The 21,394-nt window shown below is 44.8% G+C and overlaps 1 protein-coding gene across 3 annotated transcripts; it reads left to right on the forward strand.

Moving 5' to 3' along the window:
- The first annotated feature begins 312 nt into the window (after window positions 1–312).
- LOC106609329 (aryl hydrocarbon receptor nuclear translocator) lies at window positions 313–15,269 on the forward strand. 3 transcript variants are annotated; one of them, XM_045718878.2, is made up of 19 exons: window positions 313–616; window positions 1,590–1,683; window positions 1,874–1,924; window positions 2,049–2,093; window positions 4,345–4,558; window positions 4,746–4,959; window positions 5,079–5,181; window positions 5,264–5,329; window positions 6,966–7,051; window positions 8,956–9,032; window positions 9,120–9,254; window positions 9,984–10,210; window positions 10,604–10,726; window positions 11,193–11,274; window positions 11,521–11,717; window positions 11,796–11,970; window positions 12,467–12,641; window positions 12,827–12,963; window positions 13,121–15,269. In XM_045718878.2, exons 1-19 carry the CDS (start codon window positions 580–582, stop codon window positions 13,202–13,204), a joined length of 2,322 nt encoding a protein of 773 aa, XP_045574834.1. In that variant the 5' UTR covers window positions 313–579; the 3' UTR covers window positions 13,205–15,269. The 3 variants fall into 3 exon arrangements, with proteins under 3 accessions (XP_045574834.1, XP_045574835.1, XP_045574837.1); XM_045718879.2 differs by having other exon boundaries at window positions 12,470–12,641; XM_045718881.2 differs by lacking the exon at window positions 10,604–10,726.
- The last annotated feature ends 6,125 nt before the right edge of the window (window positions 15,270–21,394 follow it).

Genomic DNA, 21,394 nt, shown 5'->3' on the forward strand with positions numbered 1-21,394 from the left:
GGTTTAGTTACTGAGGCCTATAACCTATAAACACAGGGATTGTATATTGTGCACTTATTTTAGTGTACACACATACAATACGTTTCTGAAATAGGAGTAGTAGGTTTATTACATTATAATACACAATTACATTATAATGTGAGTATAACATATCACTCACATAATCTTAAAGGTTAAGATCTTGCTTTGACTCAAATAAAATATTATACAGATGGTTCTGGCCTGTGATTCTGTGTAAGTGGTCAAACATTGGATGTCACTTGTATCCCGCTAGTGATGAAGAAAAGTGTTACATAGCTAGAGTAGACTTGGGCGCCTATACAGTTATTGCTGTTAGCCGTGAACGCCATCTTGGATCTAGATGGTTTTTAAACGGGGGAAACAGGAAAAGGGACAGGGAAATAGATCATTTCGTTCTTATTTTGTAATTTCCCCCCACTGGCTGATGATGAAGAAACACGAGTCATGACATCGCCTCTTTATTTGCTGATATAGTTGTCCATAAAATCGGTCAATCTGAGAGGAAATAGGATTGTGGACTGAGGAAATTTCCGCAGTTTACTGTAACTTGGTTTGTTTATGTTATTCAACCCGGACATGGACTCTTCTAACCCAGGTACAGTAAAGTTTAAACTTGTGGGAATAAGTTCAAATGTTACAGGTGATAATGCCGATGAAAAATTGGCGATCCATGGCCCTTTGACCGAATCTGTCATTTTCTCCCGATTGCGTCTGATGACAGCATTAGGGAGCTAGATAGCTCAGCTGGGGCTAAGCTAACTGGCAAGCGAAAGCAAGCTAACTGGGTATTTGACTTTGACATTTGACTTGAATAATTTAACTAGCTAGCTACTTAGCTAGCTATTGACGTTTGTCTTTCTTGCAAAATCCTAGTTAGCTACCAACCTTGGCAAATAGCTTGCCTTTAATTTAGCTGGCATGACCTGAGGTTAATGTTGCCAACTCGCCGTGTTAGCTAGTTATCATTTTTAGCTAGCTTGCTAGGTGACAGACTTGCGTAGGTTATGCTCAGATAAGTTAGCTAGTTAACTAGCTAGCTAGTTTGTGTCGATATTTCATCAAAACAAGTGTTATTTTGAACGAACGATTAGCTTTTCTGGCCAGCTAACAGTTAGCTTGTTCTGCTTGGCTTAGCATAGCTAGCTAGTTAGTTGTAGCTACAGTATTTGTTAGCTAGCTAGCTTTGTGGCTTGGTAAGTTAACGCATAGCCAGTTTCATTACCAGAGAGTCAATAGCTCGCTCGCTATACTCACAACTGCAGTGGTCACACGCTCTGGCTTGGAGAGCTGCATGGTTCAATCCAGCATTCACACACCTTCATTTTATTCGTCTAATCAATTCTTACAATTGGTTGATTAACGTTAGTTGACTCAGGTGTGTTACTACATGGCTGTCTGGAACAACATATGTCCTGGTAGATATGTTTATGGCTAAATAAATTAAACAAACAGTTGTGTTACTGAAGTGGATACACTTGTAGCATCGTGTAACGTTACGTTGCATAATTTATCTGTGTCTGTGTCTCTCTCTCTCTGTGTGTGTGTGTGTGTGTGTGTGTGTGTGGCAGACATACCAGATGACTCTCTGGGTTTGGGAGCCGGTGGGGCCCAGGCAAGTAGCAGTGCTGTTGTGCCAAAAGGGTCCAATAAGAGGCGAGCTGCGTGAGTATAGTATACAATGCCAATGAATCAGTCAATCACTATGTCACATAACTTTAACAGACGGTCTATAGCTATGACAGCGCAGGGTAGAAGTTGTCCATAGGTGCAGAATCAGAATCACACCGATAAGTTGTTGCTCCATTCTTGTGTGTTAACTTTGCAAACATGGATTCTGTCTACTTCCTCACAGGCCAGACTTCGATGATGATGATGATGATGATGATGGAAGCAAGCTCTTCAGGTCGGACTGACACCTGTCTCTCGCTCTTTCTTGCTCTCTCTCTCATCTCTCTCCCTCTCTTTATCTGATCTGACTGTATTGTGTTGGTTGTTTTGATGACAGATCTTCTTCTGTCTTTGACCAGGTGTGATGACGACGGAGGAGGAGGAGACAAAGAGCGATTTGCCAGGTAGAATAAGGAGGTTGTTGGTGTGTGTTTGTGCGTGTGTATAATACAGATATTCTGCATGCACACATCCCGAGACACCAGATTCCCTATCACACCACTGTGATTCTTGTCACTACTACTAACCTCTGAGCTCAGGGACACCTGTTCACTCCTATCAATCCCTTTCTTCTGAGCACAACCCCTTTCTCTCCCTCCTTCCCTCTCTGCTTCTCTCTCTCAGGATCTCTGAAGTCTTTTTCTTTCAGCACTTCCTCTCCTCTATCACTCCGTCTCGCTTTGAAAGACCAGGTTCTCTCTATCTCGATCTCTACATTTATCTATCGTATTGATGGATCATTCACTCCTTGTTATACACTGCTCAAAAAAATAAAGGGAACACTTAAACAACACAATGTAACTCCAAGTCAATCACACTTCTGTGAAATCAAACTGTCCACTTAGGAAGCAACACTGATTGACAATAAATTTCACATGCTGTTGTGCAAATGGAATAGACAACAGGTGGAAATTATAGGCAATTAGCAAGACACCCCCAATAAAGGAGTGGTTCTGCAAGTGGGGACCACAGACCACTTCTCAGTTCCTATGCTTCCTGGCTGATGTTTTGGTCACTTTTGAATGCTGGCGGTGCTTTCACTCTAGTGGTAGCATGAGACGGAGTCTACAACCCACACAAGTGGCTCAGGTAGTGCAGCTCATCCAGGATGGCACATCAATGCGAGCTGTGGCAAGAAGGTTTGCTGTGTCTGTCAGCGTAGTGTCCAGAGCATGGAGGTGCTACCAGGAGACAGGCCAGTACATCAGGAGACGTGGAGGAGGCCGTAGGAGGGCAACAACCCAGCAGCAGGACCGCTACCTCCGCCTTTGTGCAAGGAGGAGCAGGAGAAGCACTGCCAGAGCCCTGCAAAATGACCTCCAGCAGGCCACAAATGTGCATGTGTCTGCTCAAACGGTCAGAAACAGACTCCATGAGGGTGGTATGAGGGCCCGACGTCCACAGGTGGGGGTTGTGCTTACAGCCCAACACCGTGCAGGACGTTTGGCATTTGCCAGAGAACACCAAGATTGGCAAATTCGCCACTGGCGCCCTGTGCTCTTCACAGATGAAAGCAGGTTCACACTGAGCACTTGACAGACGTGACAGAGTCTGGAGACGCCGTGGAGAACGTTCTGCTGCCTGCAACATCCTCCAGCATGACCAGTTTGGCGGTGGGTCAGTCATGGTGTGGGGTGGCATTTCTTTGGGGGGCCGCACAGCCCTCCATGTGCTCGCCAGAGGTAGCCTGACTGCCATTAGGTACCGAGATGAGATCCTCAGACCCCTTGTGAGACCATATGCTGGTGCGGTTGGCCCTGGGTTCCTCCTAATGCAAGACAATGCTAGACCTCATGTGGCTGGAGTGTGTCAGCAGTTCCTGCAAGAGGATGGCATTGATGCTATGGACTGGCCCGCCCGTTCCCCAGACCTGAATCCAATTGAGCACATCTGGGACATCCTGTCTCGCTCCATCCACCAACGGCATGTTGCACCACAGACTGTCCAGGAGTTGGCGGATGCTTTAGTCCAGGTCTGGGAGGAGATCCCTCAGGAGACCATCCGCACCTCATCAGGGGCATGCCCAGACGTTGTAGGGAGGTCATACAGGCACGTGGAGGCCACACACACTACTGAGCCTTATTTTGACTTGTTTTAAGGACATTACATCAAAGTTGAATCAGCCTGTAGTGTGGTTTTCCACTTTAATTTTGAGTGTGACTCCAAATCCAGACCTCCATGGGTTGATAAATTGGATTTCCATTGATTATTTTTGTGTGATTTTGTTGTCAGCACATTCAACTATGTAAAGAAATTAGTATTTAATAAGACTTTCTTTCATTCAGATCTAGGATGTGTTGTTTAAGTGTTCCCTTTATTTTTTTGAGCAGTATATTTATCAATCCATGCTTGTTCCACCTACCTCATCCTAATCTGCAAATATCATTTGGTTACACCAACACTAAACTCTACTCCATGTTGTCCACCTACCTGCCCACCTCTTCCCATTTATATCCCTCCCTCTTTCTCTCCTCCCCCCGTCCCTCCTCTACCTCTTCCTCTCTGCCCTTCCTATTTCTCCCCATCTCTACCCCATCCCTGTCCCTCCTCCTACTCCATGTCTGTCGCTCCTCCCCCTGCTCTCCCCATCTCTACCCCCATCTCTGTCCTTCCTACTCTCCTCTCTTCCTCTCCTCACTCATTCCCTCGCTCCAGGGAGAACCACAGTGAGATTGAGCGGCGGCGGAGGAACAAGATGACTGCTTACATCACAGAGCTGTCGGACATGGTTCCCACCTGCAGCGCGTTGGCACGGAAACCAGATAAGCTGACCATCCTGCGCATGGCCGTGTCCCACATGAAGTCTCTGAGAGGGAGCGGCAACACTGCAGCAGACGGGACATACAAACCATCCTTCCTCACCGACCAGGTTAGAGAAAGAGAGGGAGGAAGGAAAGGGAGGAGAGGGGGCTGAGGGATGAAAAAGGGAAAATGTTATCATGTGTTTGTTGCACAATAATAACTGAGTGTATCTTCCATGTCATCTCTCCCTCCATCGTTCTCTCTCTCCTCTACCTCTCCTTTCCTCCCTCTCTCCCCCATCCCTCTCTTTGTAGGAGCTGAAGCACCTGATCCTGGAAGCTGCTGATGGCTTCCTGTTTGTGGTGTCGTGTGAGAGTGGGCGGGTTGTCTACGTGTCAGACTCCCTGACCCCTGTTCTTAACCAATCACAGTCCGACTGGCTAGGCTCTTCACTCTACGACCAGCTCCACCCGGACGACGGAGACAAACTACGAGAGCAGCTCTCTACTGCAGAGAATAACAATACAGGTACACACAGGTGGTACAGATGAACTACAGGAGCAGCTCTGTACTGCAGAGAGTTATAATACAGGTAGGAGAGACACACAACACTAATGACTGTGGGTAATGAACCTTCTCTTTCTCAGGGAGGATGTTAGACCTGAAGACAGGAACAGTTAAGAAGGAGGGACAGCAGTCCTCCGTCAGGATGTGTATGGGAGCCAGACGATCCTTCATATGTAGGATGAGGTGTGTGTGATGAGCTTGCATGTGTATATGGCTGTATGCATCTGTGTTGGGAGTGTGTATTCTGAAATGTGTGTGTTTGTAGATGTGGTTCGTGTCCAGTGGAGCCCATGTCTATGAACAGATTGAATTTCCTGCGGAGCAGGAACAGGTGAGATAATTCATATATATTTTACTGTAAAAAGTCAATTCGGAAGTATTCAGACCCCTTGACTTTTTCCACATTTTGTTATGTTACATCCTTGTTTTAAAATGTATTAAATACAAATTATTCCTCATCAATCTACACACAATACCATAATGACAAATCGAAAACAGGTTTTTATAAATTTTTGCACATTTATTCAAAATAAAAAACATAAATACCTTATTAACAAGTATTCAGACCCTTTGCTATGAGACTCGAAATTGAGCTCAGGTTCATCCTGTTTCCATTGATCATCCTTGAGATGTTTCTACAACTTCATTGGAGTCCATCTGTGGTAAATTCAATTGATTGGACATGATTTGGAAATGCACACACCTGTCTATAAAAGGTCCCACAGTTGACAGTGCATGTCAGAGCAAAAACCAAGCCATGAGGTCGAAGGAATTGTCTATAGAGCTCAGAGACAGGATTGTGTCGTGGTACCAGAGACAGATCTGGGGAAAGGTACCAAAATATTTCTGCAGCATTGAAGTTCCACAAGAGCACAGTGGCCTCCATCATTCTTGAATGGAAGAAGTTTGGAACCACCAAGACTCTTCCTAGAGCTGGCTGCCCAGACAAATTGAGCAATCGGGGGAGAAGGGCCTTGGTCAGGGAGGTGACCAAGAACCCGATGGTCACTCTGATAGAGTTCCTCTGTGGAGATGGGAGAACCTTCCAGAACAACCATCTCTGCAGAACTCCACCAATCAGTCCTTTATGCTAGAATGGCTAGACGGAAGCAACTCCTCAGTATAAGGCTCATGACAGCCTGCTTGGAGTTTGCCAAAAGGCACCTAAATGACTCTCACACCATGAGAAACAAAATTGTCTGGTCTGATGAAACCAAGATTGAACTCTTTGGCCTGAATGCCAAGCGTCACGTCTGGAGGAAACCTGGCACCATCCCTACGATGAAGCATGGTGGTGGCAACATACTGTGGGGATGTTTTTCAACGGCAGGGACTACGAGACTAGTCAGGATCGAGGCAAAGATGAACGGAGCAAAGTACAGAGAGATCCTTGATGAAAACCTGCTCCAGAGCGCTCAGACTGCGGCAAAGGTTCACCTTCCAACAGGACAACCACCCTAAGTACACAGCCAAGACAACGCAGGAGTAGCTTCAGGACAAGTTTCTGAATGTTCTTGAGTGGCCCAGCCAAAGCCCGGACTTGAACCCGATCGAACATCTCTGGAGAAACATGAAAAGAGCTGGTCAGCGACGCTCCCCATCCAACCTGACAGAGTTTGAGAGGATCTGCAGAGAAGAATGGGAGAAACTCCCCTCATACAGGTGTGCCAAGCTTGTAGCGTCATACCCAAGAAGACTCTGGGCTCTAATTGCTGCCAAAGGTGCTTCAACAACTGAGTAAAGGGTCTGAATACTTATGTAAATGTGATGTTTCAGTTTTTTTTTATAAATTTGCAAACATTTCTGAAAACCTGTTTTTGCTTTGTCATTGTGGGGTATTGTGTGTAGATTGATGAGGAAAAAGGCTTTAACTTAACAAAATGTGGAAAAAGTCAAGATGTCTGAATACTTTCCCGAATGCAATGTATAGTGAACTATGCCTTGACTGGTAGTGTTCTCCCCTGTAGGAATGGTCTGGGCCCACCCAAGGATGGGGAGCCTCAGTATGTGGTGGTCCACTGCACTGGATACATCAAGTCCTGGCCCCCCACAGGTAACTAACTAACTAACCTATGGCTTAGCTCTCATATCAAATTTTATTGGTCACATACACATGGTTAGCAGATGTTAATGCGAGTGTAGCGAAATGCTTGTGCTTCTAGTTCCGACAGTGCAGTAAAATCTAACAAGTAATCTAACAATTCCCCAACAACTACCTAATAAACACAAATCTAAAGGGGTGAATGAGAATATGTACATGTAATTATATGGATGAGCGATGTCCGAGCGGTATAGGCAAGGTGCAATAGATGGTATAAAATACAGTATATACATATGAAATGAGTAATGTAAGATATGTAAACATTATTGAAGTGACATTATTTAAAGTGGCATTGTTTAAAGTGACATGTGATCCATTTATTAAAGTGTCCAGTGATTGGGTCTCAATGTAGGCAGCAGCCTCTCTGAGTTAGTGATGGCTGATTAGCAGTCTGATGGCCTTGAGACAGAAGATGTTTTTCTGTCTCTTGGTCCCAGCTTTGATGCACCTGTACTGACCTCGCCTTCTGGATGATAGCGGTGTGAACAGGCAGTTGCTCGGGTGGTTGTTGTCCTTGATGATCTTTTTGGCATTCCTGTGACATCGGGTGCTGTAGGTGTCATGGAGGGCAGGTAGTTTGCCCCCGGTGATGCGTTGTGCAGACCGCACCACTCTCTGGAGAGCCTTACGGTTGAGGGCGGTGCAGTTGCCGTACAAGGCTTTGATACAGCCCGACAGGATGCTCTCGATTGTGCATCTGTAAAAGTGTTTCAGGGTTTTGGGTGACAAGCCAAGTTTCTTCAGCCTCCTGAGGTTGAAGAGGCGCTGCTGCGCCTTCTTCACCACGCTGTCTGTGTGGGTGGACCATTTCAGTTTGTCTGTGATGTGTACGCCGAGGAACTTAAAACTTTCCACCTTCTCCACTACTGTCCCTTCGATGTGGATAGGGTTGTGCTCCCTCTGCTGTTTCCTGAAGTCCACGATCACCTCCTTTTGTTTTGTTGACGTTGAGTGTGAGGTTATTTTCCTCACCTCCTCCCTGTAGGCCGTCTCGTCGTTGTTGGTAATCAAGCCCACTACTGTTGTGTCATCTGCAAACTCAATGATTGAGTTGGAGGTGTGCATGGCCACGCAGTCGTGGGTGAAGAGGGAGTACAGCAGGGGGATGAGCACGCACCCTTGTGGGGCCCCAGTGTTGAGGGTCAGCGAAGTGTGAGCTTAGAGGGTACTATGGTGTTGAATGCTGAGCTGTAGTCAATGAACAGCATTCTTACAAAGGTATTCCTCTTGGGGCAGTGTGCAGTGTGATGGCGATTGCATCGTCTGTGGACCTGTTGGGGCGGTATGCAAACTGAAGTGGGTCTAGGGTGGCCGGTAAGTTGGAGGTGATATGATCCTTGACTAGTCTCTCAAAGCACTTCATGATGACAGAAGTGAGTGCTACGGGGCGGTAGTCATTTAGTTCAGTTCTTTGCCTTCTTGGGTACAGGAACAATGGTGGCCATCTTGAAGCGGGACTGGGATAGGGAGCGATTGAATAGGTCCGTAAACACACCAGCTAGCTGGTCTGCACATGCTCTGAGGACGCGGCTAGGGATGCCGTCTGGGTCAGCAGCCTTTCAAGAGTTAACACGTTTAAAAGTTTTACTCACGTCGGCCGCGACGGTGGCACGGTATTATCTTCAAAGCGGGCAAAGAAGGTGTTTAGTTTGTCTGGAAGCAAGATGTCGGTGTCCGTGACGTGGCTGGTTTTCTTTTTGTAGTCCGTGGTTTCCTGTAGACCCTGCCACATACGTCTGGTGTCTGAGCCGTTGAATTGGGACTCCACTTTGTCCCTGTACCGGCATATATCCAATGTATACACTACTGCTGCATACTGAGTCGTATGTGTGTGTGTTTGCATGCGCGCATTTCAGGGGTGAATCTAACAGATGAAGAAGCAGACAATATTCAGGGGAGTCGCTACTGTCTAGTCGCCATCGGTAGACTTCAGGTAAGATGGGACAACTTAATGTCCAATGTTTGGATGGGCTCATGGAACCACCATCTTGCAGACACTTGTTTTCCCCTTGTTGTCTAGGTGACCTCTTGCCCGAGCGACACAGACATAAACAGCATCAGCGTTCCGGTGGAGTTCATCTCTCGTCACAACTGCCAGGGCCTCTTTACCTTCGTAGACCACCGCTGCATGGCCACAGTGGGCTACCAGCCTCAGGTAGGCCTCACTCACAGCCTGGGGCTAGAGTAGGACAAACACCCAGCATCGCATTTCATAGTGTATCAGAATACAGTATGTGTTTAAACTGTGTATCAGGATACAGAATGTGTTTTAAACTGTGTGTCAGAATACAGAATGTGTTTTAAACTGTGTATCAGAATACAGAATGTGTTAAACTGTGTGTCAGAATACAGAATGTGTTTTAAACTGTGTATCAGAATACAGAATGTGTTTAAACTGTGTATCAGAATACAGAATGTGTTTAAACTGTGTATCAGAATACAGAATGTGTTTAAACTGTGTATCAGAATACAGAATGTGTTTAAACTGTGTGTCAGAATACAGAATGTGTTTTAAACTGTGTATCAGAATACAGAATGTGTTTAAACTGTGTGTCAGAATACAGAATGTGTTTTAAACTGTGTATCAGAATACAGAATGTGTTTAAACTGTGTATCAGAATACAGAATGTATTTAAACTGTGTATCAGAATACAGAATGTGTTTAAACTGTGTATCAGAATACAGAATGTGTTTTAAACTGTATATCAGAATACAGAATGTGTTTAAACTGTGTATCAGAATACAGAATGTGTTTTAAACTGTATATCAGAATACAGAATGTGTTTAAACTGTGTGACAGCTGTCAGCTTGATCTAACTTTTTCTGTGTGTGTGTGTGTGTGTGTGTGTGTGTGTGTGTGTGTGTGTGTGTGTGTGTTCCCCAGGAACTGCTGGGTAAGAACGTCTTGGAGCTGGCCCACCCTGAGGACCAGGGTCTGCTGAGAGACAGCTTCCAGCAGGTGGTCAAGCTGAAGGGTCAGGTGCTGTCCGTCATGTTCCGCTTCCTGTCCAAGACCAGAGACTGGCTCTGGATCAGGACCAGCTCCTTCACCTTCCAGAACCCCTTCTCTGAGGAGATAGAGTACATCATCTGTACCAATGCCAACGTCAAGTACGTGCTGTATACACACACAGACACACATCATCTGCACCAACGCCAAGTAGGTACACACACACACACGTACACACACATCTACACCAACTCAAACTTCAAGTACCACACACACACACACACACACACACACACACACACACACACACATATATTATCTGCACCAACACAAGTCACCTGAGTGTGAGACTCCTACAACACATAGACACCACAACTCTATTCCACCTCAACGTCTGAACATCTCCACTCTGTCTAACCAATCTGTTGAGCCACCTTAGGAAATGTGATGCCATCTCTTCTAGGATGTGTGTTTTACAGTATGTTCACCTCCCCTCCATATCTTTCTCTCCCTTCCTTTCCTCCTCACCCCTTGTTTTTGTTGTGGGCCAGTAGAACCTCGACTCAGGACACCCTCACCCCCCTCTCGTCCTCGGGGGTGTCTTTGCCCCCCTCGCTGGGGGAGAGCAGTCCTAACTTCCCCCCTGTGTCCCACAGCCCAGGCCAGGTGGCTGCCAGGTGAGACATGGGTCAGCTGGGGCTGCTGCTGCTTCACTGGAGACTACAACTCTTTTTCTCTCTCGTTTCCCTTTATTTTCTTGTTCTCTCTGGTCTGGTCCAGAGTTCACCCCTTGGTAAGGGCTGTGGATTGTTACTTGACTTGACCGGGCCTTTCTGTTTTTGGGTGATTTCTCCCCCTCCCTCTCCCTCCTCAACAGCAGTAAGATATCCATCGTGACCAAGGTGTTGGTAACGATCCCCCTCTCCTCTCCTCTTTTCTTGTTGGTTACCATGGTGACTGGTGGTGGGGCAAGTGCTGTTGGTCGGCAGGTGTTTTGGTTTCCCGAGCAACGGTGGAGGGCCTTGACGAAAATTATATTTCTGTTGTCACTGCTAACACTCTTTTTTTCTCCCTCTACCACTCTCTACTACTCCCTCTCTTTTCTCCCTCTCTTTTGTCTCTCTCCCTTTCCCCCCTTTCCAGGCAGTTGCAGCAGCAGCAAGCAGAGTTGGGGGGAGGAGGGAGAGATGGTCTGTACGAGGCAGGACAGGTTACACTTCCACAGGTAAGACTAGCACTGACTAAAACACACACCTAACTGGGGCCTTTACCCCACAACATGCCCTGCATCCAGCGGCGCTGCACTGCAGCTTGATCCTGTGCTTATCTCAACTGTATGTGTGATGTGTGCTGTCTTGGGGGCGAGACCGTTCTATTGTTCGCTGTAACATGGACAATAAAGTTGTATTGTTGTACCTACCTCCAAGCCTTTAGTGAGTATTGACCGCTGGTTGACTGTTGTCCATGTCAGATGCCTGTCCAGGCCGTGACCGCAGCTGGAACTGACCACAGTAAGACCATGGACAAGGCAGAGATGCACCCCTCCATGTACCCCAACCCAGACCAGGCCAAGTTCCTGCCCTCCACCTCTGCCCCCGGAGTACCCATCTACCCTCAGGACAACAACAACTACACCACTGCCAACCGCTCCAACGACACATACAGCAGGTATGTTGTTTTAAACTGATCTAAGGGCAATGTATACTTTATAAGCGATTCTAATTTCCTGTTATGAACTAATTCCAGGTCAGTAGGGATGGCCCCTCAGATGGTGCAGCCATCCCACTCCGCAGGCCAGATGCTGGCTCAGATGTCCCGTCAGAACGGGGCACCCCCCTCCAACAGCAGCCCCCTACAAGGAGGGGCAGCGGTGGGCTGGCCGGGGCCAGTAGCGGGGGCTAGACCCCCCTTCAACAACCAGGTGAGACAGCTGGCAGCTGCAGGTAGAAGCTGTCCAAACAGCCTGAAGTTTAGATCCACTGTTGTTGTCCAAAGTGCTACAGATGTAGAATCTTAATTTAAGACTGTTTTCTACAGCAGGAAAATAATCCTGCAGCAACAGGAAATATGAATTATTTTGTGGATTATAATTTTTTTGTGTAAATTACAAATGTCAGAAGCTTTTTTAAACCTCAAATACAATATAAGTTTAAAATTGGCTGCATTGCAGGACAGATATCCTGCAACAGGGTGATCAAATTTAAATCCTACATCTGTAGCTGGTGTGACGGGGATGAGTGCTCTGAGGTTCTTGCATCTCTGTATCTTAGTGTTGTAAAGGACCTCATCTTTTATCCCCTGTGTAATCTCTGTTTTGAGTATCACACCCAGACAGTTTCAACAGTAAATGCATAACAGAAACCTTGTACGTGAATAAAGTGTGAATAAAAACATGGTGTTTTTCACCACCCGCCCAGCAGGTGGTGCCCCAGGCAGGGAAGGCCCTGTCTCCCCAGTTTGCCATGGGTAGTTTTGTGGGGGGCTCTTCCTCCTCATTTGGGGTGATGCCCACCACTGCCGCTCCGACCCCCACCACGGGGGCTAACTACCCAAATATCAACCCCCGCGCCAGCCTCAATACCAACGGATATGGTACGCGACCCTGAGAGAGAGTGTGTGTGTGTGTGTGTGTGTGTGTGTGTGTGTGTGTGTGTGTGTGTGTGTGTGTGTGTGTGTGTGTGTGTGTGTGTGTCAACAACTACAGTACAGTGTTTTTATGTGTTTGTGTATGCTGGTGTAGTTAGATACTGACTCGCCCATTGTCCTATCTCTGATAGATGGCTTGGGGTCGGGGCAGCAGTTCCCCTCCAGGGCAGCGGAGGCAGTGTGGCCCCAGTGGCAGGGCCAGCAGCAAGCTCAGAACAGGGCAGAGCAGCACCCCCACGTACAGAACAACCAGCCTGACATCTTCCCTGTAAGTCTCTCTCCCTCTACCTATATCAATCTGCCTTTCTCTTCCCCATGTCTCCATCTCTCTTTGTCTTTCTCCTTCTGACTGTACCTTTTGTTATGTGTTGTCATGTTGCTTTGAAGTTAAATCTCTCGCTCTCTCTCTCGCTCTCTCTCTCTAGGATGTTCTCGCCATGCTGGATCAGCCGGCCAACTTCAACAACGATGACTTTGAGATTCCCATCTACCCCTCTTTCAACGAGTGACCCCCCATACACTCTTCCACTTACCTCTCTGTCTCTCAAATGTTTCCTTCTCTCTCATTTGGTGCACTTTTGCTCTCTTTCTTCGCCTTTCGTGATCCAAAGAGAGCATGTCTAATTATCGGTCAGATGATTGCACTGCCAGGATGGAGAGGGCGAGTTAATCAGGGAAAAGAAAGAGTGAAATCAAGTATAGGTATGCAAATGCAGGTTCAATAAACATGTAAAAGGCCAGAGGAAGAAAGGGGGAGAGAGAGAAGAGATTCAGGGTTCAACGATAGTTGGGCAAAATGACACATCTGTAGCTAGCACTGCCCAAGCTCCACAGCCAGTGGATTTGTTGTAGAGATGGAACACACAATCCCACCTGAGCATGCACAAGGCCCTGAGGCAGGCACTGCTTCACCAGTAACACACAAACATGGCCTTTCACTAACAGAGTCAGCTGTGTGTTTAGATCTGCTGCTCCACTGGTCTGTACATCATATGGATAGATCAGTACAATCATTCACTTGAAGTCTCAGGCAATCCAGGTGATCTACTGCTTTGGGGGAATATGTGGGAATATATATATGGGAATATTCTGATCTGAAGCCTGTGAATATCCTCTATCTGCTCCCCTCGCTGTTTTAGCTTAGCGACCCTTAGCATGTTCAAAAGGACACTGTCCTCACGCAGGCTTTTTAAACTTTGGGCAGATTTATACGAACACTGTACAAACACTTTTATATTTGTACACAGTGTACATTGACAATGTCACCTATGAATGGGGTTATGGTGGTTTCAGGTGGAAAAGAGGGAGAGAGAGAGAGATGTCTATGACTAGTAAAGGGAAGAGGGGATATGAAACTAGAACCTGATGTATTCCTACATATACCCAGTATATAAGTCAAGTGTTTATATGCAGTTATATGTCTACTGGAGGTGTTTGTATAACTTTATTGATCTCAACCTGAATGCACAGCAATCCCAGGGTCCCTTTCTCACTCGTTTGTATTCTTTCCTCTGTTGCCCAGGGTTACCCAGCACACTCTTCCTCTCGCGCTCTTCCTCAATCACCCTCCCAAGTGTTTACACTAGGAAAAGGAAAAGGAAAAAAGACATTGGAAAGCAATAATTTACGAGCAGGAATTATGTTATTTTTTAAAGCCATTCTTTATTGTGGTCCTACATGTTTTTATCTTGATTATTGTTCTTGAATATGGAAATACACAGGAAATAGTAATGATTTGATTGATTGAAATTTTCCCCAACTGATGTTTTTATTTTCTGGCCTTTTGATTGGCTCTTCCTGTTTTGTAGCCCTCTCCATTGCTATTTCGTGATAGGTTGTTTTTGATGTATATTGATCAGGGCATCTTGTTCAGGACAGAAAGGTCTCGTTTAGAACTGACAAGATTCCTCATTCAACATGACACAGAATCATGCCGTGATGTTTGGCCTAAATTCAAGTCATCCTAATCATGTTCCAAACACATCACCCAATAATCAATTAAGCAGTAGATGTTGATTGTGAGTTTGGCAATTAATAAAGTTTTTTTTTGTTGCAGTAGATTCAATCAAAGTTCATCCTTATCGAGAGAGTTTGGCATTCATAAATCTGATCTAAATCAAACACAACATTTGTTTTCTGAAATCGATTGTGATGTTTCGTAAGTCACTATAACACTCTTATACAGGGAATTAAGAATTCTGATCGGCCAACAGAGGGCTGTGAATTTTAAGGTTCTGAAATACAAAAATTGTTATTGTGTAGGCCTTTCATTTTAAGTCCGATGATGTATACATGTCTGTGAGCGTAATTCACAGACATGCCGAAACATGTGAATTGTATGTAAACCCATCATGTGTCAATAGTCACACGATGAAAATGGCAGTTTGATGACTGTGTTGTCTTGTTATTGTTTTAAACCACTTTGGTTGTTCCCTGTCCAGGTTTTTACAATGATGTGAGCTGCAGTTTATATAGCGCACACAGACACAAATATAGGAATATATGTATATGAAATGTTAAACAAGAGAAAGTGAAATGTTTGGTTTTTCTATTAAATTGTTATATTGTCAAGAACTAGTGGGTGGATGTTTGTTTCTTTTAGGGGTTGGGGGGCTGAAACATTTCAACTGTTCCTTTTGAGAAATGTGATGATTGTACAACGTCACTCCTATGTATAAAATGTGTAGGCCTAGTCATCACACCTGGGTTATAACACTATTTCAGGTATTTCAATTACTTTTCAATACATTTCAAAACAAGTATTCAGATAACCTTTTATTTGGAAAAAAAACAAGTAGTTTAATATTGGATTGTGTTTGAAGTACTCAAATACACTCCCAGTTATTTAAATAGTATTTGAAAACACTTTCAAATACAATTTGGTCAACTACTTGGTTTTTACAAATAAATGTTCAAATAAAAGTATTTGTTTTAGGTTGTGTATTTGGAAATACCAAAATACACAGAAAAAAACATATTTAAATAACACACACTCAAATTCACATTTGAAATGAAGTCTGAGTCATATGCATAAAACCCATGACTTTGTCCTCAACAGTCTTTAGGATGTTCAGTATGTTCACATGGTCTCTACCTACATAAGAGAGGAACAGAGATATAGTCCATAAATCCATCCATCCTATGTGTCCATCTATAGAAACACAGATGGTTTCACTAGGTAAGAGAGGAACAGAGACAGAGAAGGATAGGAAGCTTACGTAGTGAAAGGTTGCTCTTTTTAGAATAAGCTTCTCTCTCATTCTCCCTCGTCGTTTGGCTCATCATAGGCTAGTTGTTCCACAGACTGTCGTTAGATGTGTTTAGTACCAATGGACGAACACTAGATGGCTAAAAAACACCATCAGCATCACCAACCATGGAGAGATACAGGGTGAACAGGCTTTTGTTCTAGCCCAGCACTAACAAACACTAATTTAACTCATTCAGGTCTTGAAGAGCATGTATTGACAAATCTTAGTCACACACATGCATCCTACATACTCTAGCCCCACCCATCCTCCCCACTGGACAGTATTTTTAGCTGAAACCTGATCTCTTCAGCAACAGAGAATGAAGGCAACACTGCAAAACCCCTGCCTTTAACTAGCTGCGTGGACACACACAATAACCCATTCTGACATGCAGACATACACACTGTGACGCAGACACGCAGCAGGACGTTACGTACACATGGGGACACACCCATCTACAGTCCAGTAAGGAAAATAAAAGAATGAGAAGTGTGAGCTGAGGGCTGAAGTTATTCTCCACCAATCTGGAACAGAGCTCCATTACAGAGACACACTGCAGCAGACATTTCGGATCCATAACCAGGTAATGTACAACTTAATGTATACCCATATCTCTGGGTGTTAGAGAGGGATACGTGTGGAAATAGTAGTATGATTCAACTTTTACCAGCAGACGTAAGCCACAGAGAGCTGTGTGTGAGTCAGACTCAAGCCCTTCCTGTGTGTGAATACTTTCCTCAGTGCAGACAGCCTGTCAGACTAATATGGCCAGATTAAATGGGCACGTGTAAACAATGGCCTGTTTTGGAACCCTGTTTGATTGTAGATGGGAGGAAGAGAGATCCTGTTCACATTATATATTTCATTTTGATTGAATAACCAATGGGTTGTAGAACAGTTGTAGAAGCTCTGAGTGTTAACGGGGTCAGAGAGTGACAGGGAGCCAGGGATCAGATAGGGACGGCCCCATTCAGTTCCAGTGCATATTTTAATCCAGAGGGGCATCTGTAATAGATTTTTAAAAATAAAAGGGGGGAGGGGCCTACAAGCAACTTCACTCACTGAGCTATTTGTTTCTCTGCAGCTTCAAGACTTCTAAAGGATGAAGAACCTTAGACTTCTCCTCCTCTCTCTCTCCATCTGCCTGTTGCTGGGCAACCTGGGGGTGAGTGGCTACAGTAATGTCGAACCCTGCCAACGGTCCCGATGCAATAACTGCCATGAAAAGTTCCTATACCGGCATGTGCGTCCAAATACCCCGTTAACGACGGACCGCAACGCGTGGGAGAAGTATCTACGTGAACAAAATAACTGCTCAAGACCCACGCAGTCCTTCCTCCATCCCAAAGACCGGGAGAGGGTGGACGCGGTCTGCTCCAGCTCTGGGGGAAAGACGTACCAGGGGAACCTGTGCATCAGCCAACGCCCGTTCACATTTCTAACAGTGAGGAGCGAGACTGGGACCTGCGGCGTGTCCAGCGTGCGGGAAGAGACCAAGCATTTGATCCTGGCATGTGAGGTGCTGGAGAACAGGTGTGTGCCGGTCCACTTCGAGGGGAACCGCGAGGGGAGCAAGCCCGACAATAACGCTGCAGGATGTGGCAGCACGGAGAAAGGGAAGGGCTCAAGCTTCAAAGTATCAGGAATGTGGCTGGCATCTTTATTGATACTCATGTTTCTCTCACAACTCCTTTTTCTGAACAGTTAATGGGGGGGCAGATAGTCAAACAATATATCAAAAGGAAGTTTTTTTAAAGTGTCTGTCCTACACTCTAAAAAGAAAAGGTTCCTGGAGTATCCTTTAGGGGTTCTTCAAATTTAAAGTGTGGGTGAACCGCTATGAGTTCTTCACAGAACCCCTTTTAATGGATCCTCAGAGTACCTTTTGAACAACCTTTTGGGGTTCCTTTTTGAACTACCCCTCTCCCCTATTATTAATAATAGTAATACGCTTAACAAAAACAACAATAACACAATATTTTATTGTTCTCAGTGTTTATTATGATTTTAGTGGCAAAACAGAATAAAAAAATCCAAATATGAGGTAAACTCCCAGCAGAGCCCCATGTCCAGTGGAAGTCCAATGGAAGTATATCCTCTGGCGTGTTGATGTTATTGTGTTGATGTTCTCCGTATCCATAGCCAGAATGAGGCGTATTTCTGTCTGTAATAATGCCCTTTTGTGTGGGAAAACTCATTCTGACTGGCTGGGCCTGGCTCCCCAGTAGGTTGGCCTATGCTCTCCCTGGCCCACCCATGTTTGCGTCCCTGCCCATTCATGTGAAATCCATAGATTAGGGCCTAATTTATTTATTTCAATTGACAGATCTCAGCAAAATCTTTGAAATCGTTGCATGTTGCGTTTATATTTTTGTTCAGTATACTTCCATATATACTTCCATTCATTGGTGTGTAGCCCAAACTGTTCTGAAGCTACAGACAGAAGTTGGCAGATCGGTGGTACCGACTTGTGCGGGTCGTAAAAAACTGAGAACACCATCATGTTGGTCATCTTTCCATAGAGGGGTCATATTAGTTTGTTGGCCAAACCGTTCGGACGCTACAGACGTTTTTGTGAGAAGAACGATTTTCGCCATGTCTCATGGTCTGACAAACAGTAGCTTGGTCACCTTCCACCGCAGATGCGGAAGGACGCCATTGGCGGATGTGGTGAATTGAGACGCAGCCCATCCAAAAAGCTACATATCTCTAGCTCAAAGCTACAATATGTAACTTTTTGGGCAACCCGACCAAATTCACATAGAAATATGAGTTATAGATCTTTCATGAAAGAAAGTCTAAGAAGCGGTAGATCTGTTCTATGTGTGCTATTTGTGCGTCTTTTACTTTCAGATTTGTACACAAGCAATATTTTTGGTTATGTAAAAATATTTCACAGCAGTTTAGGTGGTACTATGATTCTCTACACAATGACTGCTTGTTTTGTCATTAAAGGAAATTAGGTGAACTATTACAATTTTATCAACCAGGAAATGGAGGAGTGATTCCTTAATAGTACATCTTTAAAACAGACGGATTTTGATGGGGATTTTTGTATTATGCAAATTATTTTTCAGCGGGGGGGGGGGCGGACATCGACTCTAGGGGGTGTAGACTGCCATGTATTCAGGTCTGGCCCTGGGCTATAACGTTTCACTCACAACATTTAAAAGACTGCCATGTATTCAGGTCTGGCCCTGGGCTATAATGTTTCACTAACAACATTTAAAAGACTGCCATCTATTCAGGTCTGACCCTGGGTCTGACCCTGGGCTATGATAGCGTGGGTACCTTGTACTCTGTGTCATATGCCAAAGATGTTTAGCATAAAAAGAGTGGCAAGGAGGGGAATGATAGCTAAACAGACTGGTACCCGTACCAGACTAGGGCTATGACGTTTCACACACAACAGTTAAAAGACTGCCATGTTTTGTTCTCTCACAACATCTATTCTGAACAGTTGAAAGACTGGGCATTTGTTTTGTCATATGTATGTTATGGACGGTGTTGCCCGTTCCTGTGTGCCAGTCAGGGATCTGTCTATGGCTGTGGGCCCCAGCCTAATGTTGGCGTCAGCATTTCATTACTTTGTACTTCATTTGAAAAAGTGTATTGTACCATGCTGAATATATGCACTATCAATAAAGGTTGATTTTGGTAGAATGTTGAAGAGCAGCATCATCAGCCAGCATCATCAGCCAGCACCATAGGCCTTAACACAGAGGTTAAACCACATGACCTCATCTGAGAGGTCACACACAAGCAGCACATTCCGAGTTGGCAGGCAAGTGCTTTACTATGAGCACGTAAACATGTAATACACCCCCATCAGCCTACAACATGGATTGGCTTTTGTAGGCCTGCAAAAAAAAGGAGAAAGAAAGAAGATTTTTAGGAACTCAGTCGGGGTCTCAACTTACTGTTGAGTTACAATAGTAGAAACACAAGGTGACATTTAGAAATCTGGTTGTGCATCAGTAGTTTTTCTGTTGTTTTGTCAGTCACTGACATTCACTCAGTTAACCATGTCTGCTAACATTGTTTAGATTGGTAAGTTAGTCTAGCGTCCAGCTATCTAAACATGTAGTAATCATGGACCGGGGGGCCCTATTGATTATGTTAGTCACTCTCACTTAGATATCATATTAAAAACTGCAAACATTTCTCTTCACCCTATTGCAAAATGTGTAGAATTGAAGGAAATTTGCTGTAAAATTGCAAATGTTTCTCTCCGCCCCATGGCAAAATTAGTAGAATGCATTAAATTTGTTATAAAACTGCCAAATCTTATCTCCACCTTATGGCAAAATGTGTAGAATTGCAGAAAATTTACTCTAAAACTTCCATCACAAGGATAGGAGCACGTAAGGATGCATTGTGAAAGTATCAGAGCAGTGCCATGGTCAGGAAGAACTTCAAAAGTATTGAGATGGAATGTGGGCATTCTTCAGTGTTTCTATAGGGTGGGCAGCATGCACTTTTAGCCTAGTTCTGCTCAATGGGCAATTGAACAGGAATAGAATGTGAAAGAGGAAGTTCATTTGTGGTTTAGACAATTCTCAACTATTGGGCTATTCAGAACTCCACTGTGACCCCTTTCCTTGTTCTATAGGCCACTCAGATCGAGCTTCTCTATCACACATGCACTGTGTGAGGGACGTCTAGAAATAGAGGGCCGTATGTGGAGCTCACCTGGTGAAACTTGTTCTGCATGCACACACAAACACAGACACACGCAGGGATAAGCAACATAAACTCACATACACGGACGGTTCCAGGGATAAGCAACATAAACTCACATACACGGCTGGTTCCAGGGATAAGCAACATAAACTCACATACACGGCTGGTTCCAGGGATAAGCAACATAAACTCACATACACGGCTGGTTCCAGGGATAAGCAACATAAACTCACATACACGGCCGGTTCCAGGGATAAGCAGTCACTAAGGGCTTTTTCTGGAACTTTTTTTATTTAATTTCTTTTACCTTAATTATCTAGGCAGGTCAGTTAAGAACAAATTCTTATTTACAATGATGTCCTACCAAAAGGCAAAAGGCCTCCTGGGGGAATGGGGGCTGGGATTTAAAAAGAAATCTGCAAATAAAATATAGGACAAAACACACATCACGACAAGAGAGACAACACAACACTACATAAAGAGAGACCTAAGACGACAAAATAGCATGGACGCAACACATGAAAACACAGCATGGTAGCAACACAACATGACAACAACATGGTAGCAACACAACATGGCAGCAGCACAACATGGTAGCAACACAAAACATGGTACAAACATGAGTCCCTGAACTGAGTCAGGGTCTCAACTTAATATTGAGAGTAAGAATAGTAGAATTAATCAGGTGCAATCTCAACATCTGGTTGTGCATCAGCAGTTTTTCCTTAATATTTTTTATCTGACGTCAGTCACTGACAGCAGGTT

The sequence above is a fragment of the Salmo salar genome, chromosome 05 (genome assembly GCF_965601325.2).
Source record: "Salmo salar chromosome 05, fSalSal1, whole genome shotgun sequence".
Taxonomy (NCBI): domain Eukaryota; kingdom Metazoa; phylum Chordata; class Actinopteri; order Salmoniformes; family Salmonidae; genus Salmo; species Salmo salar.

What these genes read in the sequence shown, in the direction of transcription:
- LOC106609329 (XM_045718878.2), top strand. Translation starts at nt 580, where the DNA reads ATGTTATTCAACCCGGACATGGACTCTTCTAACCCAG. An exon ending in TCCAATAAGAGGCGAGCTGC is followed by an intron (nt 1,684 to 1,873) that starts GTGAGTATAGTA and finishes ACTTCCTCACAG; the next exon opens with GCCAGACTTCGATGATGATG. An exon ending in CAAGTCCTGGCCCCCCACAG is followed by an intron (nt 7,052 to 8,955) that starts GTAACTAACTAA and finishes CGCGCATTTCAG; the next exon opens with GGGTGAATCTAACAGATGAA.